The following is a 21,818-nucleotide window of genomic DNA, read 5'->3' on the forward strand; positions in this document are numbered from 1 at the left end:
ATCTGAACTATATAGCCATTACTAAGTAAAGATGCTGTTTAAAACATTACACACAATTACATTACAGTTAATTTAACTTAATTTAATCATGTTTGTAATAAGAATAGGCTGGTGGCTATCATTTAAATTTAAATTTAAAATAATTAATTAATAAATAATAAAATAATTAGATACCAAGCCAGCAACTTATATTCTTCTATCAGACTGTAAGATACCAAAATAACCAGATCTCAATATAATTCTTGGCAAGAGTGATACATTATGTTATATACAAGACTGTATCATCAGCCCAGTGAACCATATTCCTCACCTACTTTTACTGGATATAGAAAGTCCATCCTGATCTACAGTGCTACAAACACTACTGCATAACAATTGCTTTTCCTTGCAATGTTAATTGCTGTATTCAGGAATTTATTGTGTGTCCTAATTCACTGATTTAAAATTATTTCCAACTTTGGTAACTGGTTGATAGGTCCAGTCAAGATTTCCATACATTTTCTGGCATTTGTAAAACATCAGTATCACTCTATCTCCCTTTTACTATTTTCCTGTAAAATATACTGATATTGGTTGTGTTGTGGGATTTATGATTTATTTATTTTAAATCTCTTTGATTTGGTACAATTATCACTTATACCAAAACTTCTGTTCTTTTTGTTTTGTCTATAGAATCACAGAGAGCTTTTGCATTCTCTCATTTTTTTTCTTTTCTTTTTTTTTTTTTTTTTTCTCAAATTATACCTAGTTTCATGAAGGTTTAGTTCTTGCCCTGTCCAAGATACTTCCTGCTTTCTTCTCTTTACAGTAAAAAGAATTCAACACTATTCCTTGAAAACTTCCTAATTCTTTTTTATGATATGCAGTCTTACATGACACTTGAAATAGTATTCCTTGTTCCTTCAATGAGTATGTTTTATATAGCATGTCATTATCTCTTCCTAGCAAATACATCAGTAATACTGAAATCTCTACCATTATTCTTAAATGATAAGCCTGGTTTAATCCCATGCAGCAATTTTCAGCATCACACTGCTCTGTGGTCTTCTAGGCAATACATTTATTTTACTGGGCTTTTATTAGCAAATGTGCTACTCCTGACACATAGAGAATGGTCTGCCACATAACCTGACCTAACTAAAGAGATAATTAAGCAATCAGTTTCCTTATCTTCCAACTGCATTATTTATATAGAAGACTCATTATCATTTCTGAGCGACCTAAGACATCCTGCTGATTCCTAAGGTATTTCTAAATCCTCTGAGGAATCCTGTGTGGAGCTGGCATCTTTAGTTGCACCACCATGTGAAAATGTAGCAATATTACTGAACAGTAGTTCTTACAAGTGACATTATTTTTAAAGATCAAAAGAAGTGGTAAGTGTGATATTTTACAAGTAAACAAAATGATATAAATTTACTTAAGTCCTGTACCTTTCCCAAATCTGTCCTCAAGTATTTATATTCTACTTGGTTATACAAATTTAAGCCACTTCTGCAGCTCATATATTCTATTTCTCATATTAATTTAGCATCTCAATTACCTCTTCTTCATTAAAAGCTTATCTAAATTTTTGTAACATGCCCTGGAACACTGCATTATTCTACCCATCCTTGCATTTTCCTTCCTCAAAGTAGATCATTTCATGACATTTCTTTAAATTCCTGCTTTTTAAATTATAAACATTATTGGAACTTCTCTCATTTATTCTCCCTGTTACTTCAACTCTTACACATAACTGTCATTTTTCTCACTGTCAAAATTTGAAATATAAATACCATTTTAATCATTTAATACTAAACTAGATAATTTATAACCATGATTGCCTAAGTAGTAACAGTTGTTAATCATTCTATTCACTCCAAAATAATATTTCTTAAATATTTTTACTTCTTAAAGGTAGCAAATAGAGACTCGGAAATTTTAATTTATGTGTATTTTACATCAAATGCCATACCTCAGAAAAGGATACATGAAAGTTCTCATTAAAAAAATGTGTTTCTTACTATAGAAGGAAGAAGTCTTTCCTACTACTTTATGGCTCTGCATGTCTAGTATAATTTATTTCTCTATTCACTCTATTCATATTAGTAATTAAAAAAAAAAAAAAAAGCTATACTAAAACTTTTTAGGAAAGGAACTTTTTAGGAACACAAAGCAATTTCTTAAGTAAATGGAAGGAAAGAGAGGTCACTTCTTCCCATGGTTGTTTTTGGGTAAGGAAGAGAAAAAGTATTCTGCATAATCATTTCTAGTCTATTATGTGCCCATTTTACCAAATAATCAGCTGGAATTTCCTGTGCTTCTGTTTGTGCCTGTTGCCGCTCGTCCTGTCACTGGGCACAACCAAAAAGAGACCAGCTCTATCCTCTCAACACCCTCCCGTCAGATATTTATATACATCAAGGACGTCTCCTCTCAGTATTCTCTTTTCCAGGCTAAACAGACCCAATTCTCTCACTCTGTTTTTTGGTTTTGCCACTACAGTTTTACCCTAAAATATTTGAAGCCATCAAATCCAACCTCTACTTCCATCCTTGTTGTCTCAGTAAGTGCCATTTGCTTGAGAATTTTTAAGAAAGGACAACTATCCTTCAGCCAAATATTGGCAATGAAAAACAGTATGCTTACCCCATGCTTTACATCAAGAGGAATTGTAATATGTTCATGTCCTCCCACCACTGCTTTGAGATATACAAGTAGTCAAGTTAAAAGGAAAGGCAGGATCAAAGGAATAAAATAAATAAATAAATAAATAAGCAGAGACGGCACCTACCTTTTTGCCTAAATAAAAATGACCCCCAGACATCATGGGTCTGTACTGCCTGCAAAACAATAATGCTAAATCCAGGTAGCATAAATGTACTGAAAACATAGATCTATGAAAGAAAGGTGTCCTGGTTTCAGTTAGCACAGAATTAATTTTCTTCCTAGTAGCTGGTGGAATGCTGTGTTTTGGCTTAGGATGAGAAGAGTGCTGATAACACCCCGATGCTTTAATTGTTGCAGAGCAGTGCTTATACTAAGCCAAGGACATCTCAGCCTTTTGCTCTGTCCTGCCAACGGGCAGGCTGGGGGTGCAGTAAGAGCTGGGAGGGGACAGACCCAGGACAGGTGACCCAAACTAGCCAAAGGGGTATTCCATACCATCTGACGTCATGCTAAACAATATATAGGGGTGGCTAGCCGGGGGGAGGGGGCCGGACTGCTCGGGGTTAGGCTGGGCATCGGTCTGCGAGTGGTGAGCAATTGCATTGTGCATCACTTGTTTGTACATACTATTATTACTTTCGTATTATCACCATTGTATTATTATTATTATTATTGTTATTATTATTTTTGTTATTATTATTTTCCTGTCTTATTAAATTGTCTTTATCTCAACTCACGGGCTTCACTTTCCATTTCTCTCCCCCGTCCCAGAGAGGGAGGGGGGAGGGTGAGCGAACGGCTGCGTGGTGTTTAGCTGCCGGCCGGGTTAAACCACGACAAAAGGTCAAAAATGTACAGAGCCAATATGAAGGAGAAATGTCTTCATCTAGGAAAAGGTGAACAAAAGAGATCAACAAAACTGCAACTGAGATTTTCTTTAATTTTTGCATAATACTGGAAGTATTTTGATTTTTTTTTTCCCTCACAGAAATTGTGTGGGCCCAGCCATTTGAGTCTTAAATTCCAGGCAGTAATATCTGTAGCTACATAGTTTTCAGAAGTACAGCATCATGAATATCCCAGAACACGAGGGTTTTTGTTTCAGCTCATCTTTTTCATCAAGATGCTTGTATACAGTATGTTTCAATATGCCTTTTAGCATGCCACAACAATTATACTTTAATTATACTTTTCTAAGCTGTTAGTTGTGTTCAGATATGTAAGGTACCTTGCAGCCAACTGGGTGGTCTGTGAATTGCATCTTTTCAATTAAAACAGCTTTTCTTCTCAAACTTGAAGAATATATAGACTCATCTATGGTTGCACATTTAAAATTGCTACAGAATGAAATATTGTCAAACTAGAGGGCAGTTGTTTCCCTGAGTCTTGCTTTAACATCTTCTAATAAATAGCTGTGAAAAGATTCAGAAAATAAATAACTTAGTTTGAGGAAATAACAGGAAAATGAATAATGGGTTGGAAAATGATGTTTGTTTACTCCTGAGAACACACACTCTCTGTTCACCAGAGACTTTAGATACATTGACCACACACTGCCTCAAAACAGAAGGCATTGCAGGGTTCAATAAAACTTGCCATTACAGCCTTTTTGGTTAAGCTTATTTTTAATTATCTTCAAAGAGAAAAACACTCATAAATATAAGGCAGTGCTTCCAGCAGGAAGGCACTTTAAAAGGGTAAGCATCAACTTTTAACTTCTTAGAACTCTCTCCCTCATGGGTGTTTTGTTGCAAGCCACTGATTTTCCCTCAGTGCTACCCCAGCTCATCTTTGCTTTCTGTCTGTATAGGATATTTAAAAGGTCATCTGCATCTTATTAGAAAAAAAAAAAAGCCCCCTAAAGCATCAGCTTTTCAAATTGCTGTTGAAAACATTAGCTATGTATACATTTATCATTTCAAACAAGGTGTAGGTTAAACGTTCCTAAAGTTCCTTTTTCTAGCATGTTTTTTAATTCTTTGAGTGAATGAATGTACTCTGATGAAGTGGACTCAGCTTTTCCTGAGCTATGGCTTTGAATGTAAATCATTGTAAATCAGTTCTTTCCTTTTTATACCTTACTGTGAAAAGCAGGTACAATTTTAGAATTGAAAGAGAAATTGAACTGAAACTGAAAGGAACTGGAGAGTTCAGACCAAAGTATTTTCCTGTTTTTTTTTTTTTTTTTTTTTTTCATTATTATTTGTTTGTTTTGTTTTTGTTTGTTTGTTTGTTTTTCACTCTATTTTAAAGCATGATGCTATTTTGAAGGCAACTCATAAACCCATACAACCTCTGACTTTGGAAACAACCCAAGAGAGCTATAAGTCTTTGCCATAAAAATGCAGCAAAATACATCTTAATGGTGATTTTATACCTGCTGGAAGGATATCCATAACTTTGACTATCTCCCCTCTAAATATTCCTTACAACTAACTGATCAACATTTTGTGCTTGCACAGAGCTGAATCATCTTTTTTTTAGAAATTAGATTTGCAATGGCAGATCACTGCTATTGGGACTACAAGGAAGAAAACCAACCAACCAACAAACAAAATAAACAAACAAACCAAACAAATCAAAAACCCAAACATTTTAAAATAGTTTTCTCAGAGACTGAGAAAGGCAATGGCAGGAAACATACTCCAAAGATTAGTAGAACCATACTGACCTCTCAGTTTTGTTACCACTTATCATCAAATTCAAACCAGAACCAACCCTTTATTCAATGGAGTATTTATGCTGTAACTACCATCTCTACTGCACTTGGAAGATATGTCCTGCACTCAGAAAAGAAACTCTACCTTCTCTGTAGCTTATACAGTGCTCTTCAAAACCATACACTGTTACAGATGAAATCTCTCTGACATACTGTATCACAATTTGAGTTGACAGGCTCTGAATCTATATTATTATTATTAATGCACCAGATCTAGTTGGACTAAAACATCTTTGAGGGTCCCTTCCAACTGAACTCTTCTATTTTATTATGGGCATGTGCCTCCTATTACTCTATTTTCTCCTATTTACTTTTATTTACTACTTATTTAAAAATAAAATTTGAGTATATTTATAAATTGTTTGCACTCAAATATCGAATAAAAAAGTAAAGTGGAGAAGTTGAATAATCTTTATTCTCTCATCAAAACTACCAGGTTTTCACTAAAACCACTCGCTTGCTCCTCAGTGGCTTGCATTTGCTGTCATACCCTGTAGCACGGAAGAGCATTAGATCTAGCTGTCAGCTGCCGTATACAACAAGCAATACTCAGCTACTAGTCCCTACTCATATTTGCATTAGTTTCTTAGTAGACTTGAAATGTATTTGCAGATAGGGAAGACACAGGAAAGCAATCAGATTGACACAGAAATATCCATGAAGACATTCCCTGATGCCCTGCCCAACTGTTTTGAATGTGTTGTTTGTGAGGCACTTGTAGCAGGTTAGAATTAGATTGATTATAAGTATGCTACATGATTCTACAATATTCTGTTGATAACATGGAAAAAACAACAACAACCTGTTTGAACACATGAGCTAAGTATGTCACAGTACAGGGTGTGGGCGCCCATGGGTGTGGGTGTGTGTCTGTGCTGTTTGTGGGTGTGTGTCTGTGCTGTTTGTGGGTGTGTGTCTGTGTCTGTATGTGTGTCAGAGCGAGGCTGGGGCTGCCCTGTACTGGTTCCAACGGCCCCATGGCAGGGCACGGCTGGGCCCAGCAGCCAAGATGGTGGCGCCTCGCCTCAGGGACAGCCTGGGGAAGAAAGGAGGGCACAGCACTGCCCGGCAGATGGCAGAAAGAAAGGAGGAAAGGGGGAGAAACAGCCCTGCCGGCACATGGGGGGAGAGGAGGAGGAGGAGGGCAGGAGGGGCTCCAGGCGCTGGAGCAGGCATTTCCCTCCCTCAGCCCCTGGGCAGGCCTCACGCTGGAGCAGGACCCAGTGTGAGGAGGAAGGGGCTCCAGGCCAAAAGCAGCCCACCACAGTTAACCCTTTTCCACAAATGATTCAAGCAGAATTAAGCAGTAAGAACCACTGACATAGGACAACAGATAGGAAATACAGTACAGTGCTTGAACTCCGAAGTTAAACATACCACTAATTGCATGTGAAATACATGCTTGTCACAAAAACCTTTTAAATGCCTGCTAAGGGTCATTTTGGCAAGGAAAACCTTGAAAGTTAATTTAATTTTCAACAAATTAATAACTTTGTACAGCAGAATTTAATATTTCGAGTCCTATTTCAATGAGCGGCTTCTTCTACCTTGCACCTCCTAGAAAAATAGCAATTTAAAATTTGTTTTCCTTAAGGGAACAACAACAAGAAAGTAATTATAACAAAGCCTGTACTCTAACCATCCCCCAAAATAACATTTATTATTATTATTTTATTTATTTATTTTTTTCAGGAACAGTTACAGCTTCCTTGCTTTCACTTTCAATTAAAGATCATTAATAGTGTCAAACGTTCTAATAGTTATGGTGCCATAGAGGCCAAGGAGAAATAAAAACAGACTGTAAAACTAGTATTTGCTTGAAAACTGAGCAACTTCAACCCTTTAGAGAAGCACTTTTAGAGATGATATCCTATTTTATTCACCGTAACTCTCCCAGTTATTATGACTTCTAAAACGATGCAAACTATATATATATAAAACTGTAACCATCAAAATAAAAAAAAAAAGTCCTATATCAAGCTTAGTGTTTTTCAAGCAATTGTCTGTATGCACCATAATGTGTGTTTGCCTAAGACATAGATGTTTCTACTGAAGCAATATTGTGTCTTACAATTCCTTTTCATGTAGTTTGCATTGCTTCTATACTTGGAGTCTTGTAGGCACAAAGAATGATTTCTGTCTCCCTGGAATGACAATTCATGTTGTTTACTGGGGCATCACTTGCTGTGTGACACAAGGTCTTCTAGCAATTAACTACCTGCGTGTAAGTGATGTGAGTCTAGAACTGGCAACTGCCACAGACTTCATTGCCAGTGAGCATGTGATGCAGAAGCAAACCTGGAACTAAAATGCTTCCTCTCTTTTTACTATACTGGTTGGTAAAAAAAAAAAGGCATATCCCTTTGATCGTAACTAGATTAGCACTGTTAAACAGCAGTTTTTCTCTAGCAGCATCTACATCGACATTATGCTCTGAGCTCTTTCCCTAGTGTCCAACTCATACAGTAATAAACATAAAGGACACCCTGTCTTTCAGTTCTGCTAAACCAGATTTTCTCTGCTAAGCTTGTGTTTGAATAGAATCACTGCTTAGTTAGCCTGTTTTCAAATTTGTAGGATTTTTTTGTTTCATTTTTGCTATTTTTGCATATATCCATCCCCACACACACCTTACTTTCTTTCTCTCAGACTGACGTTTGCTCTATCTCCTCCAATACCTCATTTGCCAGTCTGTTTAAAAGCCCACCGATGTATCCTCCATAGCAATCTGTCATAGTATTGTTACAAAATCATAGAACCATAGAATGGTTTGGGTTGGGAGGGACCCTAAAGATCATCTAATTCCACCCCCCGCCATGGGAAAGGACACCTTCCACTAGAAGCCTTCAGAGGCTGTGTTAGGTTCTGTATAAAAGCAAAAGACTTCCTAAATGTTGATCCCCCTCAAGTGTCAGTTTCACTACACTGCAGTATCTTCAATGAGACAAAGTTTTTGAAGATACAGAGCTGTGAACAGCTTGCTTTTTGCATCTACGAATCACACCAAAAATCCCAAATTAAATCTGTTACACAAAAAGATGTCCTATTTCACCTTGGCATCAGAATTCCAGATAAAGCAGATCACACTTCATTTATGCAGTTCATTTACCTCCAGGATGCTATATATTACATGGAGGAAAAGACAACCATCAGTACTGGGTTTACGTGTCAAGATTTTCATAGCTGGTGGTGCTGCAGGGGTGACCTCTGTGAGAAGAAACCATAGGCTACCCCCACGTCAGACAGAGCCCCTTCCAGCCAGCTCAGAAATGGACCCACCGCTGGCCATTGCTGAACCTGTCAGAGACACCGGTGGCACATCTTAGAGAAAATATTTAAGAAAGGGTGGAAAGTGCTGTAGAAGAGGAGTACAAGAAGTACCAGGAGTGAGAAATAACTGTACAGACACCCACGCCAGTAAAGAAGGAGGGGGAGAGGTGCTCTGGGTGCCAGAACAACCAGGTGCCTCCTGAAGCCTGTGGAAAGACCGCAGTAAAGCAGGCTGTCCCCCTGAAGCCAGTGGAGGACCGCGTGGGAGCAGATCTCCATGCAGCAGCCCATGGAGGACCCCATGCTGCAGCAGGTGGATATGCCCAGAGGGAGGCTGCAGCTGGTGGAGAGCCCCTGCAGGAGCAGGCTCATGGCAAGAAGTGCAGCCTGTGGAGAGTAAACCCATGGTGGAGCAGTTCTGGTGGGAGCTGCTGCCCGAGGGGGACCCATGCTGGAGCAGTCTGTTCCTGAAGGATGGACCCCATGGTACAGACACATATTTGAACAGTTCTTGAAGAACTGTGGCTCATGGGAAGGACCCATGCCGGAGCAGTTTGTGAAGGTTTCACATCCCAAGGGAGCAAGGGAAGAGAGTGAGAAGGAAGGAGCAGCAAAGACAAAATGGTGTAGACTGTCCACAACCCCCATTCTCCGCTCCCTGATGTCACTCAGAGGTGAGGAGGCAGAAGAATTTTAAGTAAAGTTGAGCCTGGAAAGAAGGGGGTGGTGGTGGAGAAAGGCGTTTCTAGTTTTAGTTCTCACCATTTTACTCTGCTATTAATTGGCAATAAATTAAACTAATCTCCCCTAAGTTTGGCCTGTGACCAGATGGTAAGTGATGTTTCTGTCTTTACTTTGACCCATGAGTCTTTTCATCATATTTTCCTCCCTTTCCCTGATAAGGAGGAGGAGAGATTGGCTTGGTGGTCACATGACAGCCAGCCAATGTTACACCCCTACACAGTCCTTCTTTCTTAAAATCATAAATACTGACCTGAAGCAATGCGTAATGTCCAGAACCAGTCAGTAAGTACTCTGCTGTTGAGACTATGGTACTGTTTCACAGGCATGGATGACTTAAGGAACTCTTCAGTATTTACTGGATTACATATCCCATTCATTCAGTGAACCCCATTTCCATAACATTATTCCAGTAGAAACCTCTCAAGGTGACTTAACAAGTGAATAAATGAATACATAAATTCTATTCTGAATTGTAGACACTGGTTTCAAGAATAATGTGATATTCAACAGTTTTCAAGCTCCCTTGACAGATATATTGATGCAGGATAAGAAACCTAAGAAAAAATATATCATTCATGAACTCAGAAAGCAAGCAGATGTAAATTTGTAAATCCAGATGAATCTGGTAGCCTCAGTCTGCAGTTTGTGCTGATCCTTTCACTGACATGTTTGTCATCTATTATTCTCAGTTTTAAAAATCATACTTAGTACTTATTGTTGACTGAAACCTGTCATGACATTCTCTCATTGGTCACAAATAATTTATTTCTAACTTGTGCTCCTTCCTATCTCACATGACTTCCAAACACCACCCCAAAACATATTGCAGAGAAATTAACAGTTGGGTGTCATTTTATGTCATCCACCTTTCCAAATCATTCTGGCTTTGGAGAAAATCAGATAAAAGGAAACATCCAGAAACTTATTGGCTAAACAACCTTAGTTGATGGCACAGAATGCACCTCCAGTAAGTTTGCAGATGACACAAAAGTCTGATGAGTGATTGTTAAACCAGACAGGTGTGCTGCCATTCAGAGAGACCTTAATAGGCTGGAAAAATGGGCTGACAGGACCCATTCAATAAAGGGAAATGCCAAGTCATGCAGCAGGAGAGGTACATGCTGAGGACCAACCATTGCGAAAGCAGTTTTCCTGTGATGGACATTGGAGCAAGGTGACCATGAGCCAGCAATGTGCCCTCTTAACAAAGAAGGCCAAAAGCATCCTCAGCTGCATGAGGAAGAGTGCTGCCAGCAGGTTGACTGCGGTGATCCCTCTGTGGGGAAGAGAGATATGGAGCTGCTGGGGAGAGCCTAGTGAAGGGCCGCTAGGATGATTAATGGCTCGGAGCATCTTTTTTATGAGCAGCCACTGAGGGGCTGTTCACCCTGGAGAAGGGAAGGCCCAGGAGGACCTTATTAATGTGTATAAATACCTGATGGGAGGGAGTGAGGATGAAGAGCCGGGCTTTCAGTGGTGCCCAGTGACAGGACAAGAGGCAAACTGAAACGAGAAATTCCCTTGAAATATAAAACATTTTCTGTGTGGGTGGTCAAACACTTGAACAAACCTGTGATACTCTCAGGTACTCCAGAGATACTCTGGAGTCTCCATCTTTGTGGATATTTAAAACCCAAGAGGACACAGCATCAAGCAAGTTGTAGCTGGTCTTGCGTTGAGCAGGGGAGTTGGGCTAGATGATCTCCAAAGCTCTTTTACAGCCTCAGCTATTCTGTGATTTTGTCATTTTCAACAAGTGGGCACATCCCTGCAGTATTTTACAAGTTAAAAAACATGCTGATGTGAAAATCTGGATTATAGAACGTTACATTTCTGTGTTTATCACCAACCAGTGTTACTAACTGATACCCATGATTGCTGCCACTAATTTCTGCTTTCAAGCACATCACCATTCTGAATTAATTCGTTACTTTCTTGTACCTGTTTGAATATTAGTGTAGCATTATATTTTATATATTTTTCAATAAATTGCATGGAAAAATGTAACTGTTGACTAAAAATAATTTAAAGGACACTTCCAGACAGTATACATTCAGTGTATTCCTCAGGTGTACAAGCAGTTTGGCTGACTTCTGTTGTACTTTGCTTCTTAACCACCTCATTTCTACCACGTGGTTGTTAATGAATTTTACTCACTGCAACTTATTGCAGGGGGAGCTGAAGAGGGAGAATATTTTTTCTTTTAAATAGGTTGCATTCTTCAAATAAAAGCACAGAAAATGAATGTATTATCTTGTATGAAACATGAAATATTCAAACAAGTAGTTGCAAAATGATTTTATAATAAGTTATATTTTTTGATATAGAAGAGAAACTGAGCAGGCTGCTGGGAGGAAAGATGTGCTAAAGAAAATAAATTTGTCAAAAATGTCTTCATTTGTTTCATTCAAATATTTCTGAATAACTTTAGCACATTTAGCACAAACTTTAGTGATTCTAAGAGTACTAACAGTGGTAATGTTGCCTGGAATTCTGCTTCTTATGCATGAGAATAAAACATAGGAGATAAAGCTCTGTAGAAAGATAAGTAAACTTGACAATAATGCAGAAATTTTAATGAGAACCTACCTTGCCTACATACTGGTAATCAGATCCTGTGTATTCTTCTAAAAGGAAAAACTGGTTCCACATCCAGCCGCGCTTCTGGCGGTGAAGGGCTTTTCCATCGCTGCCTGATGTACGTCCCACAGAACTTCTGGGTCTGAGATCAGGAGTCCTTCTGAACAGCATTTCTGTGCGGCAGGGATGTAGCAGCCACATCCAGAGCAACAGAAGTAACAGGACTTGCTGTATTGTCATAGTTCTCCACTGCTGATACTCTTCGAGCTGGTCAGCAATGGAGTCTACAGTTTTGTTTTTCCTGACTTGCTTTTTATGTTTTTAGTTGGTGATGCAGCCAAGAAGTTTCCAGCAGCTCATCTCTGAACTGTACATAGTAGCCAGATCCTGAAAGCAGAGAAGAGACATTGTAAGTTTAAATACATTTACTCCCTAGTGTCCAGCATCCCTGCTACCCTGCAAATGCAAAGCACTATGAGATACAGAGCAACGTGGTTAGGAATATAAAGGCTGTCTTGCACAGGGAGAACATTGCAAATATGTTAGGTAGCTGCTTTCAAAGCCCTTCCTAAGAAAGAACAAGTGTGCACTCAGATGATCAAGTATTTTCCCATTAAAACCTTATAATTTAGAAACTTTCAAGGATGTTATTTTATATAGGCTGGGGGATTAATACTGGTGGAACATACACATTAAATACTGCAGTCTTTACTTCAAATGTTTTCCACCTGATTTGATTTACAAGAATTCCAGTGTTTTATTAATCTTACTACCAAGAGGACTGAAAAGCCAACAGAAAGTAGTTTCAGAAATGAGGAAATGGTAAAACACCAGTTCTCCAGGGTGTTTTAAATGGCAAAAGAGAACATCATATGCATTAGAAGAAATACAACATGACAAGAAGCAAACTTTTAAATAAAAAAGTTATTGAGAAGAGCTTAAAATATGGAGAGATGCAAAGTTAGCCTTAAAACTTAGGATGTATTTTAAAAATGAGGACCTGTTTTGCAAGTATCCTGAATAATTTTAATTTTGCAAAATAGTGAAATGAATCTCATTGTGGCAAGTGATATAGCAGAAAGAAGGCAATCTCCTAAATAATCTTTGGTTTGCCTCCACTTTTTTCTTTGCTTTGCTTAAGGTTTTTCTTCTAACAGAAGCATATGTCATTTCATCAAGACAAATTTTGCCAGGTTCTCCTTTCTCTACTTAAATCCCAGCATGCAAAGTGTAGCAAATTTTGCTACTGAGATCATCTGGTGATTTCTTCCTTCGGTAAATCATGAAAACCTATGGTTTGTCTTCTTAATAGGATATAGCTTCTGGAAATTTTAATCAGCTTTTAATCTTTTTTTTTTTTTTTTAATGTCCACAGAAATAAAATGTATGGATTGGAGTTACAGTTCCTTGTATACTCTTCCACATGTGGCAGAAAAGTTCAAGAGGTAAAAAGCATGGGTTCTCTTTTCTCCTCTTATTTCAGTAGATAAGACATTGCACACAGCAGTCCCATGTGTCCTCTGGTTTTAATAACACTATACTATAGTTGACTATCATCTTAAATAGTTTTATTTTATTTTTCCAAATAGAACAATGTAAAACTTTCAGACAGTCTGTGTTTGGTTTTGATATTGATGTACTACATAAGATATTTCCAGTAAGTCTGTGTTGATTTAAAGAGTTTACAATAGTATGTCAGAAGTTTGGAGGGCAAAGCCTATAAAATGTAGTGGTTTCTTACAGATAAAAGAATGTGTGCACTAAACTAATAACTGAACAGATTCAGTTCAGGAACCACCTTTTATTTTCAGAATTAAATTCTCTCAGGAGAACATTTTCACTTCTCCAACATTTGGAAGACTAAAGAATTTATCACAGCCAAAGCTTTCAAGGACTTCAGTCTCAAGACTGTCCAAAGGCATTCATTTTTATTCATCTAAATAAACACCACATTGTGTATCCTTTTATTTACCCCTTCTTCCTTTCTCCTAAAAAAAAAAAAAAAAAAAAAAAAGATTAAATTTGCTTTATTTGTGAACTTTGAATACTATGCAAAATAATGTGTCCTAAAATAAGCCATTAATAACATATGTCAAATTATATCAGTGTGTACATACTGAAGTTGTGGTCTTCCACATCAAAAATTATTTGTCACAACTTATATTTATGTTCTTTTGAAACAAAGGCATATTCAGTGAGAAAGAAAAGCTATGATTTATTCTCAAATATTTATTAAAGTTTCTTCTCAAAGACCATAGAAATTTAAAACTTGAAATTAACTTTTCAGGATTTTATTAGTTTCTGTAAAAATTGGAAAGCTATTAGTTTGTTTGAAAAGGAGATACAGTAGTTTCTTTTTCTCTCTCTCTCTTTTTTTTTCTTTTTTGGTTAGTTTTTCCTCTTCTTATTGCCATCACTATATATAATCCACTATTCACACATTATTATTTGATGTAGAAGTGTTGTTAAATTCCTCTTGGGAAATAATGCTTCAATATTAGGGGTTGTTATTGAATTTCCTTCTTGTTAAATTAGGTCAGCAGAATGAAAGCTCAGATGAAATTTGTTAAAGTTACAGAAGTCGCTAATGTACACGGACTTGGCAAGCATGGCTGCTTAATGGATGTACGTACCAGTAAGGTTTTTTCCCTCCTTTGAGACTCCTGTTAGAGTTCAGCTTCCTGCCCTAAATGTTTGATAGTCATCTACACTAAAGCAATAACATTTACCTTTAAAAATAACGTAGCAAACAAGAAACCCCAGACTTTACTAACAGCAATGAATAGCCAAAAAGTCATTAAATAAAAGCACAGGAATAGAGGAAATGTTTGAAGGAAACCTTTTAATATATAAGTAAAGAAAGCAGAAGTCCCATTTCCGTAATACTTTACGTATTTGAGTTGTGTGCTATGCTGCCAGAACCAGGGCAGTCAAATTTATCATACGTTTTACAATTTCCTGAAAAACTAATTGGAATAAAGCCTAAATATTGGTGAAATTCATATCTTAAAAGAGGGTCTGAGAACTCAGCAGAAATGTAAGTTTTGCTGGCTTCAAGTTTTTTTTTTTTTTTTTTTTTTTTTCTTTTAGAGAAGTGAAAGTTTTAAATAGTGTTAAATATCTTTAAATGAAACCATTTCTCTAGTAGTTCACCTTAAAACTCTCTCTAATTCTTCCAAATTACAGTTCTCCAATTTTTCCCAAAACAGAAAAGAAAAAAAGTAATAGACCATAAACTTAGAGCTTGCTAAAAACTATGAAATGGGTGCCATGATTCCATATTTCTGTGTAACACCCCTCTAAATTATATTAAATATATACAGAGGAACACTGTGTCCCTTTCTACTCAGTGTGTTTCTGTTTTATTTTTATTTTTATTTTTATTTTTTGGATCAATCTCCAGTATGTAAAAGATGTATCATCAGCAAAACTACAAATCATTTCACATTTAGCTTTCAGCTACTAATTTTAAAATAATTAAACAGTTCTCATTTTTCACATGTTAATCACTTCTGAATCTCTCAGAACTTAGGCAAAAACATTTTAATGCAACTTCAACTGTATTCCTGTGATTTCAGATGTAATTTTCTCAAAATTTTTAAAATACTGTATTTTGCTTGGTCAGCCATGCAAACCCCCTAATGATACTAAAACATACTTTATACCATTTGAAACTCGTGAGATTTAATGGATATATAAGATGGGCCATTAGTACCCTTAACTGACACACTATGAGGAACAGTCTTCTTATCAGTTAGACTTCCATTTACTGGTTGTTCCTAGCCATTGATCTTTTTCAGCTGAGAAATCCACATTTCTGTAGTAAATGACTTCCTCTCTTGTTAGTCTTTCTGCATTAATGTGTAGCTGCTTTTGGAGTCAGCAAAATTACATTTCAAATAAAAACTGTAATATGGATCAAAAGCTTGTCTAATGTCTTTTAATCAAAGAAATTTTAGTGAGCTTCTCTCTTCTGTGAAGGGCAACTCCAGCCGTCATCAGATTTTCCGTGGGATAGCTGCCATCTTTCATTTTTGTTCCACATGTAGCTTTGGTCAAAACTAAATGAACTGAGTTTTAAGTCTGGAACAATTCAGATAGTTTGTTTGAAAACATTTATGCATTTCCATTTCTGGTTTCTCTATTTCTGTTTCAGTTGGGAGGCATAATCTAGCCAACATCTCCAATCTTGTCTTTCAGTACTTTATTTCTACATTCATACCAAAGGAAAACAATTTTGGAACAGGAGATGCTTCATGAAAAATTAAATTAGGTTAAATTACATTGGAATTTTATGAGGAGAGCAATCCTTATTTATTTTTTTTTATAGTGGAAGATGCTGTAACATACTTTTTGTTTTGTTTTTGTTCTACAGAGGTGACACCAATACTGTTCTTCATGCACATCCACAGTGAGAACCATTTTTTATTTTCTGTCCAATTTCTCAAGGCCTTTGCTTCCTCTCCAGTCACCAGTACAGTGCTACCACCACAGGCTGCATATCCTCTTTCAAAGTGGCTACAGCCATCAGGTGTAAGACATATTGCTACTATTTTGGTTTCCTCTTTGTAAGATACCTCTCTATTCCAGTAGAAATCTGACTCCCAGTTTAAGATGTCATAAACAAATTCAAAACTATGGCTAGTTTTGAAATAATCTGAATTACTTAAACTAGTAGAAATGAAAGCAGAATGACAGCTAAATGCAGAAAAAGCTCAATTTCAAATTAAGACTCAGAAGAGTCCAACACTCATCTAATTTAGTTTTAACTTTCTTTGCCATCTCTTTATTAACACGGAGAAGAAAGTTCCAATGCTGTAGAAGCATGAACTTGAAACAGATACCTTTGGAAGAGGCTCTTTTTCAAAACACAACAGAATATTTGTCTGTAACTGTAATTTACAAGTGTAATTTATCCCTTAAGGGAAAAAGACAACATTTTTATAATTTTTGTTTGTTTGTTTGTTTGTTTTAAAAAAAAGACTACTTGAAGCCAACAAACAAGCTCTTTCAAATGATCAATTCTTAATGGATTCTAATCTCATCATTCATTTTATTATAGATTTATGTTCCTTGCTTTATCTATTCTGTTCCAATAAAATTGCCTGAAGCTGTTCATAATGTAATTGCCTAGTTCTGAACTAAGGAGATAATTGGTAAATTGTCAATAAGTTGCTCATTTTGTAGCCTCCAGCATAACGCTTACACACTGCAGTGACCACACTTGCAGTTATTAAATTATAACATGAATTTGCAAAGTAGTCAGCTGTACCTTTGACCTTTAGAACTCAATTCTCTTTATGAAGTCCCGCAACACTTGATCCACTTAGGAATTTTAATTCGAGTATGTATGGTCTGATGCTAAACGCAAAAAAAAAAAAAAAGAGCTAACCTTTCAGGAATTATGCAATTTAATTAGTAATAGTAATCCTATTTTCCTATCTTCAAAGCTACTTCACTCAAATGAGAGTTTCTAATGTTACTTTCATAGTTCATGGAGAGAAAGACTGAAAAAACAAATAAAGAGGAAATACTGAACACTATAACTTTTCCTACAAAAGTTAAGCAATATTTTAGACGAGAAATTTCATAGACACATAACTTATGTCTTATTTTTAAGCATATATGTATAATACAAATCCTAATTGTTATTAAAACAAACAAACAAGCAAACAAAACTAGTGTGCATTATACTCATTTTGAAGTGGAAGGTTAAAAATCCAGTTTTATCTACTGCAGGGCAGCAAATGGCCTCCACCTACAACCCTTCCCTGTTCTTGTTGAGGAGGACAGAAACCCTCAGTCTTAGGACATAGCGGAACATTGGGCATGCACAGAGAAAGGGCAGTAGATGTTATTAAGTTTTCATGCAGTACAATTTTGTCTGTTTATTAGTGAGTCTCTTCCATATTAATTACTTCACTTGGATATCTGACAATAATTCTTTGCTCTCCCTATATGATGACATCATTTTTTCTCACAGCAAGACATCAAGAGTAGCACACTGCAGTAATTCACTACTTACGCACTGACGTGTAAATTTGCTTTTGTCCTTAAAATTTTGGGAGAGAAGTTTTGCATGCAGTGATGACAAAATGTAGGTGATGTGTGGACATGCAAAAGTGAGTTAAATCTATCATTTCTGACCCCTGTCAGGTGCCCATAACATTTTATTTCTGCTGTTCTCCCTTCTAGATGCCTCTTTCCTATCTGACTATACAGACTGAGTGAATTTTCTTGTTAACTATTCACTATTTTTTTCACAATGAAAAGTAGAGAGATTATTTACAATATTCACAATGACCACTGGGGGGGGGGGTAGGGGGGGGAAGAAAAAAAAATAAATCGGAGTATTCCACCCAAAACTAAAGAAGTTATCTAAAATGTGCAGGATAAGATTTAATAAATAAATAAATAAATAAATAAATGGAAAAGTCAGAATAGATTGTATAGGAAGAAACTAAATATCAACAGTTCTGGAGAATATAATTGAGGCATTGGAGTATAATAGGTCCAAGCAATCTCAGTATTGTGTATTTTTTCATCACTCATCTTCTAAGTCATGAAACAAAACTCATATAAGGAAAAAATATATATAAACAGCAATATTACTTTAAATATAATCCATCCTTTCCACTGATCCTCATTTCAAAAGTTGAGTCAAGGTTTGAGCATCACAGTACCAATATGTAAATAGTTAGAAATCCGGCTGGCAACAGTGTTCAGAAAAAGAAAAAGAAAAAAACAAAACAAAACAAAACAAAACAACAAAGTGTTATTTTTGAGGAAAGGATAACTACATCTGTTTGTGTAATATTCATAAAAAGATGGAGAAGGTGGTAAGACTGTAGTTCTCAAAATCAGAAACACTGTTGAAAATAAGAAATTACTCTAAATGTCCACTGCAGATAGTATAAGCAAATTATTTCAGTTACATTACAAATGACTTCAGTTAGGCATTGAGAAAAACTTCCTATCTATTAGCAGAGGTAGGCAGCAGCCAAAATGAGGTGGGACTAAAGGTTCAGAAGAGCAAGCTGAGCAGTTTTCTTTCAGGAATGGGTTGCATGCAGCTGGTGTGAGCAGAGGATTTCTCATAGTCCTTTTTTAGCTGTCCTGTAGAACTCCCCCCCGTATTTTTCCATGTCATTATTTCTCATTATGTCTTTTTAATGCCACCAGTGGTTACCCTTTTCTCTAAAATATGAATACATATTATTCATTCCTGATCAGCTCAACCCCATCCTTTTCCATTTATCTGATTTCATCTCATAACCAGATGTAGATACACTATTGTGGCTTGAAAGCAACTTAAATTCTCTTGCTTTCCAGACAGTGTATCATGATTTTCCACATAAAATGAACAGTCCTAGCCACACAGTTCCCTCAATTCCCTGCCATTTAGGTGAGGACTGTGCCAATCCCCTGAGTCTCCCTTCATAAGATTTTGGAGTTGTATTTATCCCATCAATTGTCTGCTATATTCTTCCAGTTTGAACGTGAATTTAGCTCTTTCCTATTTCTCCCTGACTTCATTCCATGTACTTCCTAAATGATCACCCCCATTGTGTTTAGCCCATGGCCATGCTGCCTTTTAAAACATCCATATTCCTTTATTAGTCGAGTCCTTTTATAAAGGTGGTCCTCTTCTTCATCCATCCATCCATCCATCCATCCATCCATCCATCCATCCATCCATCCATCCATCCATCCACCCACCCACCCACCCACCCACCCACCCACCCATCAAAAAAACAAAAAAAAACAGTTGCAGGTTTTAGTATTTGATTACACTTCCTTTTCTCTTTCTTTCTTTCTTTGTTTATTTAATAAAACATGCACCTCTCAATTTAAAAATCACTGTTCTGATATTTAGCATGTATGCTAGGGGAAGGAGAGAAGAGTGTGTTGGCGGAGAGGAGGACATAATAACATTGTAATTTGGACACGAGCATACACTGAAGGGTATTTGTATGGACCTTGTTAACAACACCACATTTGCTTTTTCTTACTCAGTTCAATACATCTTTCATAGGCTATGATTTCTTTGGAAATGAAAAGATCAGCAAATTCTGTCTGAAGGTTGTTAAGAGGCAAAACTGAGAGACCACTGAATATCTAGACTTGGGAACTTAATATTCTTTCTCTCTATCCTGAAGGGTTTTCCCAAACAGGGCAATTTGTAATGAGTAATGCTAAATGGTTACAAAAAAGACATTCTTTTCCTTCAAGGCAGGTGGGATTTTAAAATTCCTAGTCTTTGCTGTCCACTGCTTTCACCTGCCAGCAAACGATCAGCCTTATTAGAGAAATAGAATAAGCACAGAAGCTTGCCAAACATCTAAAAACTCACCATAATCTCATCAGGAGTTTATATCTTCAGCTCAGGCTGAAACCTTACAGCTTCAGAGAGCAGAGGCAGTTCACTAAAGCATAAAGAACTGGGGCACTGAGAGACCGTGCCTGCTTAGAAAACTGTGTAATTTAATAAAGTGCTCATTGATGTCTACTCAGTGGCTCCTCAAACTTGTGTTAGTGCCTGTGCCTGCAGCATGGACAGTCCCATTCTTCCTAATTAGATGACAGCAGGAGGATTACATTCTTTCTTAGCAGACAGGAAGAAATAGAAACAACCACTTCTCAAGGAAACTCACAGTTGAAATGTACAAAAGGAAAACACTTTAGGAAAGCTAGTTCAGTCATATCATTGTTATATCTCAAATTTATTAGAAACATTAGTATTGAAAAATGCAGCTTAGTATTCACAAATACCAGAGATGTCATATGTGGCACTACAAAATATACCCCAAATGACAAGAAGGTTTATAATTACAATGCATTTGAAAATTCATAGGAAACAAACTTCTTGGAGTTTCATCTTGTGCTCAATTCCATTATAATTATTTTAACATACTAAAAAGTGCTACTATGGCTCTTGGTCTTCTCAGTTTACATAACAAATTAAAAATCACTTTGTGGGATGGCTGAGGGTTTTTTGGGGCAGGGATGATCTGAAATAATGAAAAAAAAGGAACAGTAATACCTTTTCTGATACTGGTTTGCTCTGGTTGGACACAATTATAATTTAATCATCATTAGTATGCTACAATCACAAAGCCTGCTTTATAACTAGTTTTTAAATTGTATCAGGTGTTAACCTATGAGAAACCTCTGTTAAGAATATACTACATATATGTATATTGTATAATAAACTGTGCCTAACATCATACCATCTACAGTATGAAGACATATTTATGTATGATGTATATATGTATGATGATATATATGTATGATGATATATATGTATGACGTATAACATCAACAAAATGAAGTACTGTAGGTCAGGTATTCACTGATGCTGCCTGTGCAATGCGAAGCTTTTGGCTGTATGATGTGTACGCATGAAAATACCAGCTAATTAGGAGATCACATCCTATACTTTTGCTCCAAATGGTCCTTTCTTTAAAACAGTATACAACAGGCTGAAACCAACATCTTTCCAAAATTAGTTTGGCACCATCATTAACTATAAAGACCTGTAATTCATGTAATAAAAATGCACCATTCTTTCCATATCTGAAAGAGAAAAGGATGTGTCTTGACTAATTGCAAAAATAGTTATCTACTCCTAAGTAGCACATCTCTCTTACAGCAAGGCATCCTATATAGGCATGATGAACCCCTGGATGACATGGGTCAATTAGAAACTTCAGCAGTGAGGAAATTTTCTCTTAGGAATGCTTCTATCTACTTTAAAACTCCACCTGCATTGTAATTATACTGACATTCAGACATCTCTTCCCAGTCACTAAATATTCCTTATGCATCTACTTACTCTGCTGTATGACCTTGG

At 36.6% G+C, this 21,818-nt stretch overlaps 1 protein-coding gene across 4 annotated transcripts in view; it reads right to left on the reverse strand.

Annotated features, from left to right (window-relative positions):
* The window catches only part of CDH10 (cadherin 10), a 107,064-nt gene that overhangs the window by 53,673 nt on the left and 31,573 nt on the right, over positions 1-21,818 (reverse strand). For all 4 annotated transcript variants that reach the window (XM_068670861.1, XM_068670860.1, XM_068670859.1 and 1 more), the window contains exon 2: positions 11,975-12,352. In XM_068670861.1, coding sequence (XP_068526962.1) covers positions 11,975-12,205 — 231 coding nt within the window. In that variant the 5' untranslated portion in view covers positions 12,206-12,352. The remainder of the gene's footprint in view (positions 1-11,974; positions 12,353-21,818) is intronic.

Source organism: Anas acuta, chromosome 2, assembly GCF_963932015.1.
Source record: "Anas acuta chromosome 2, bAnaAcu1.1, whole genome shotgun sequence".
NCBI lineage: Eukaryota > Metazoa > Chordata > Aves > Anseriformes > Anatidae > Anas > Anas acuta.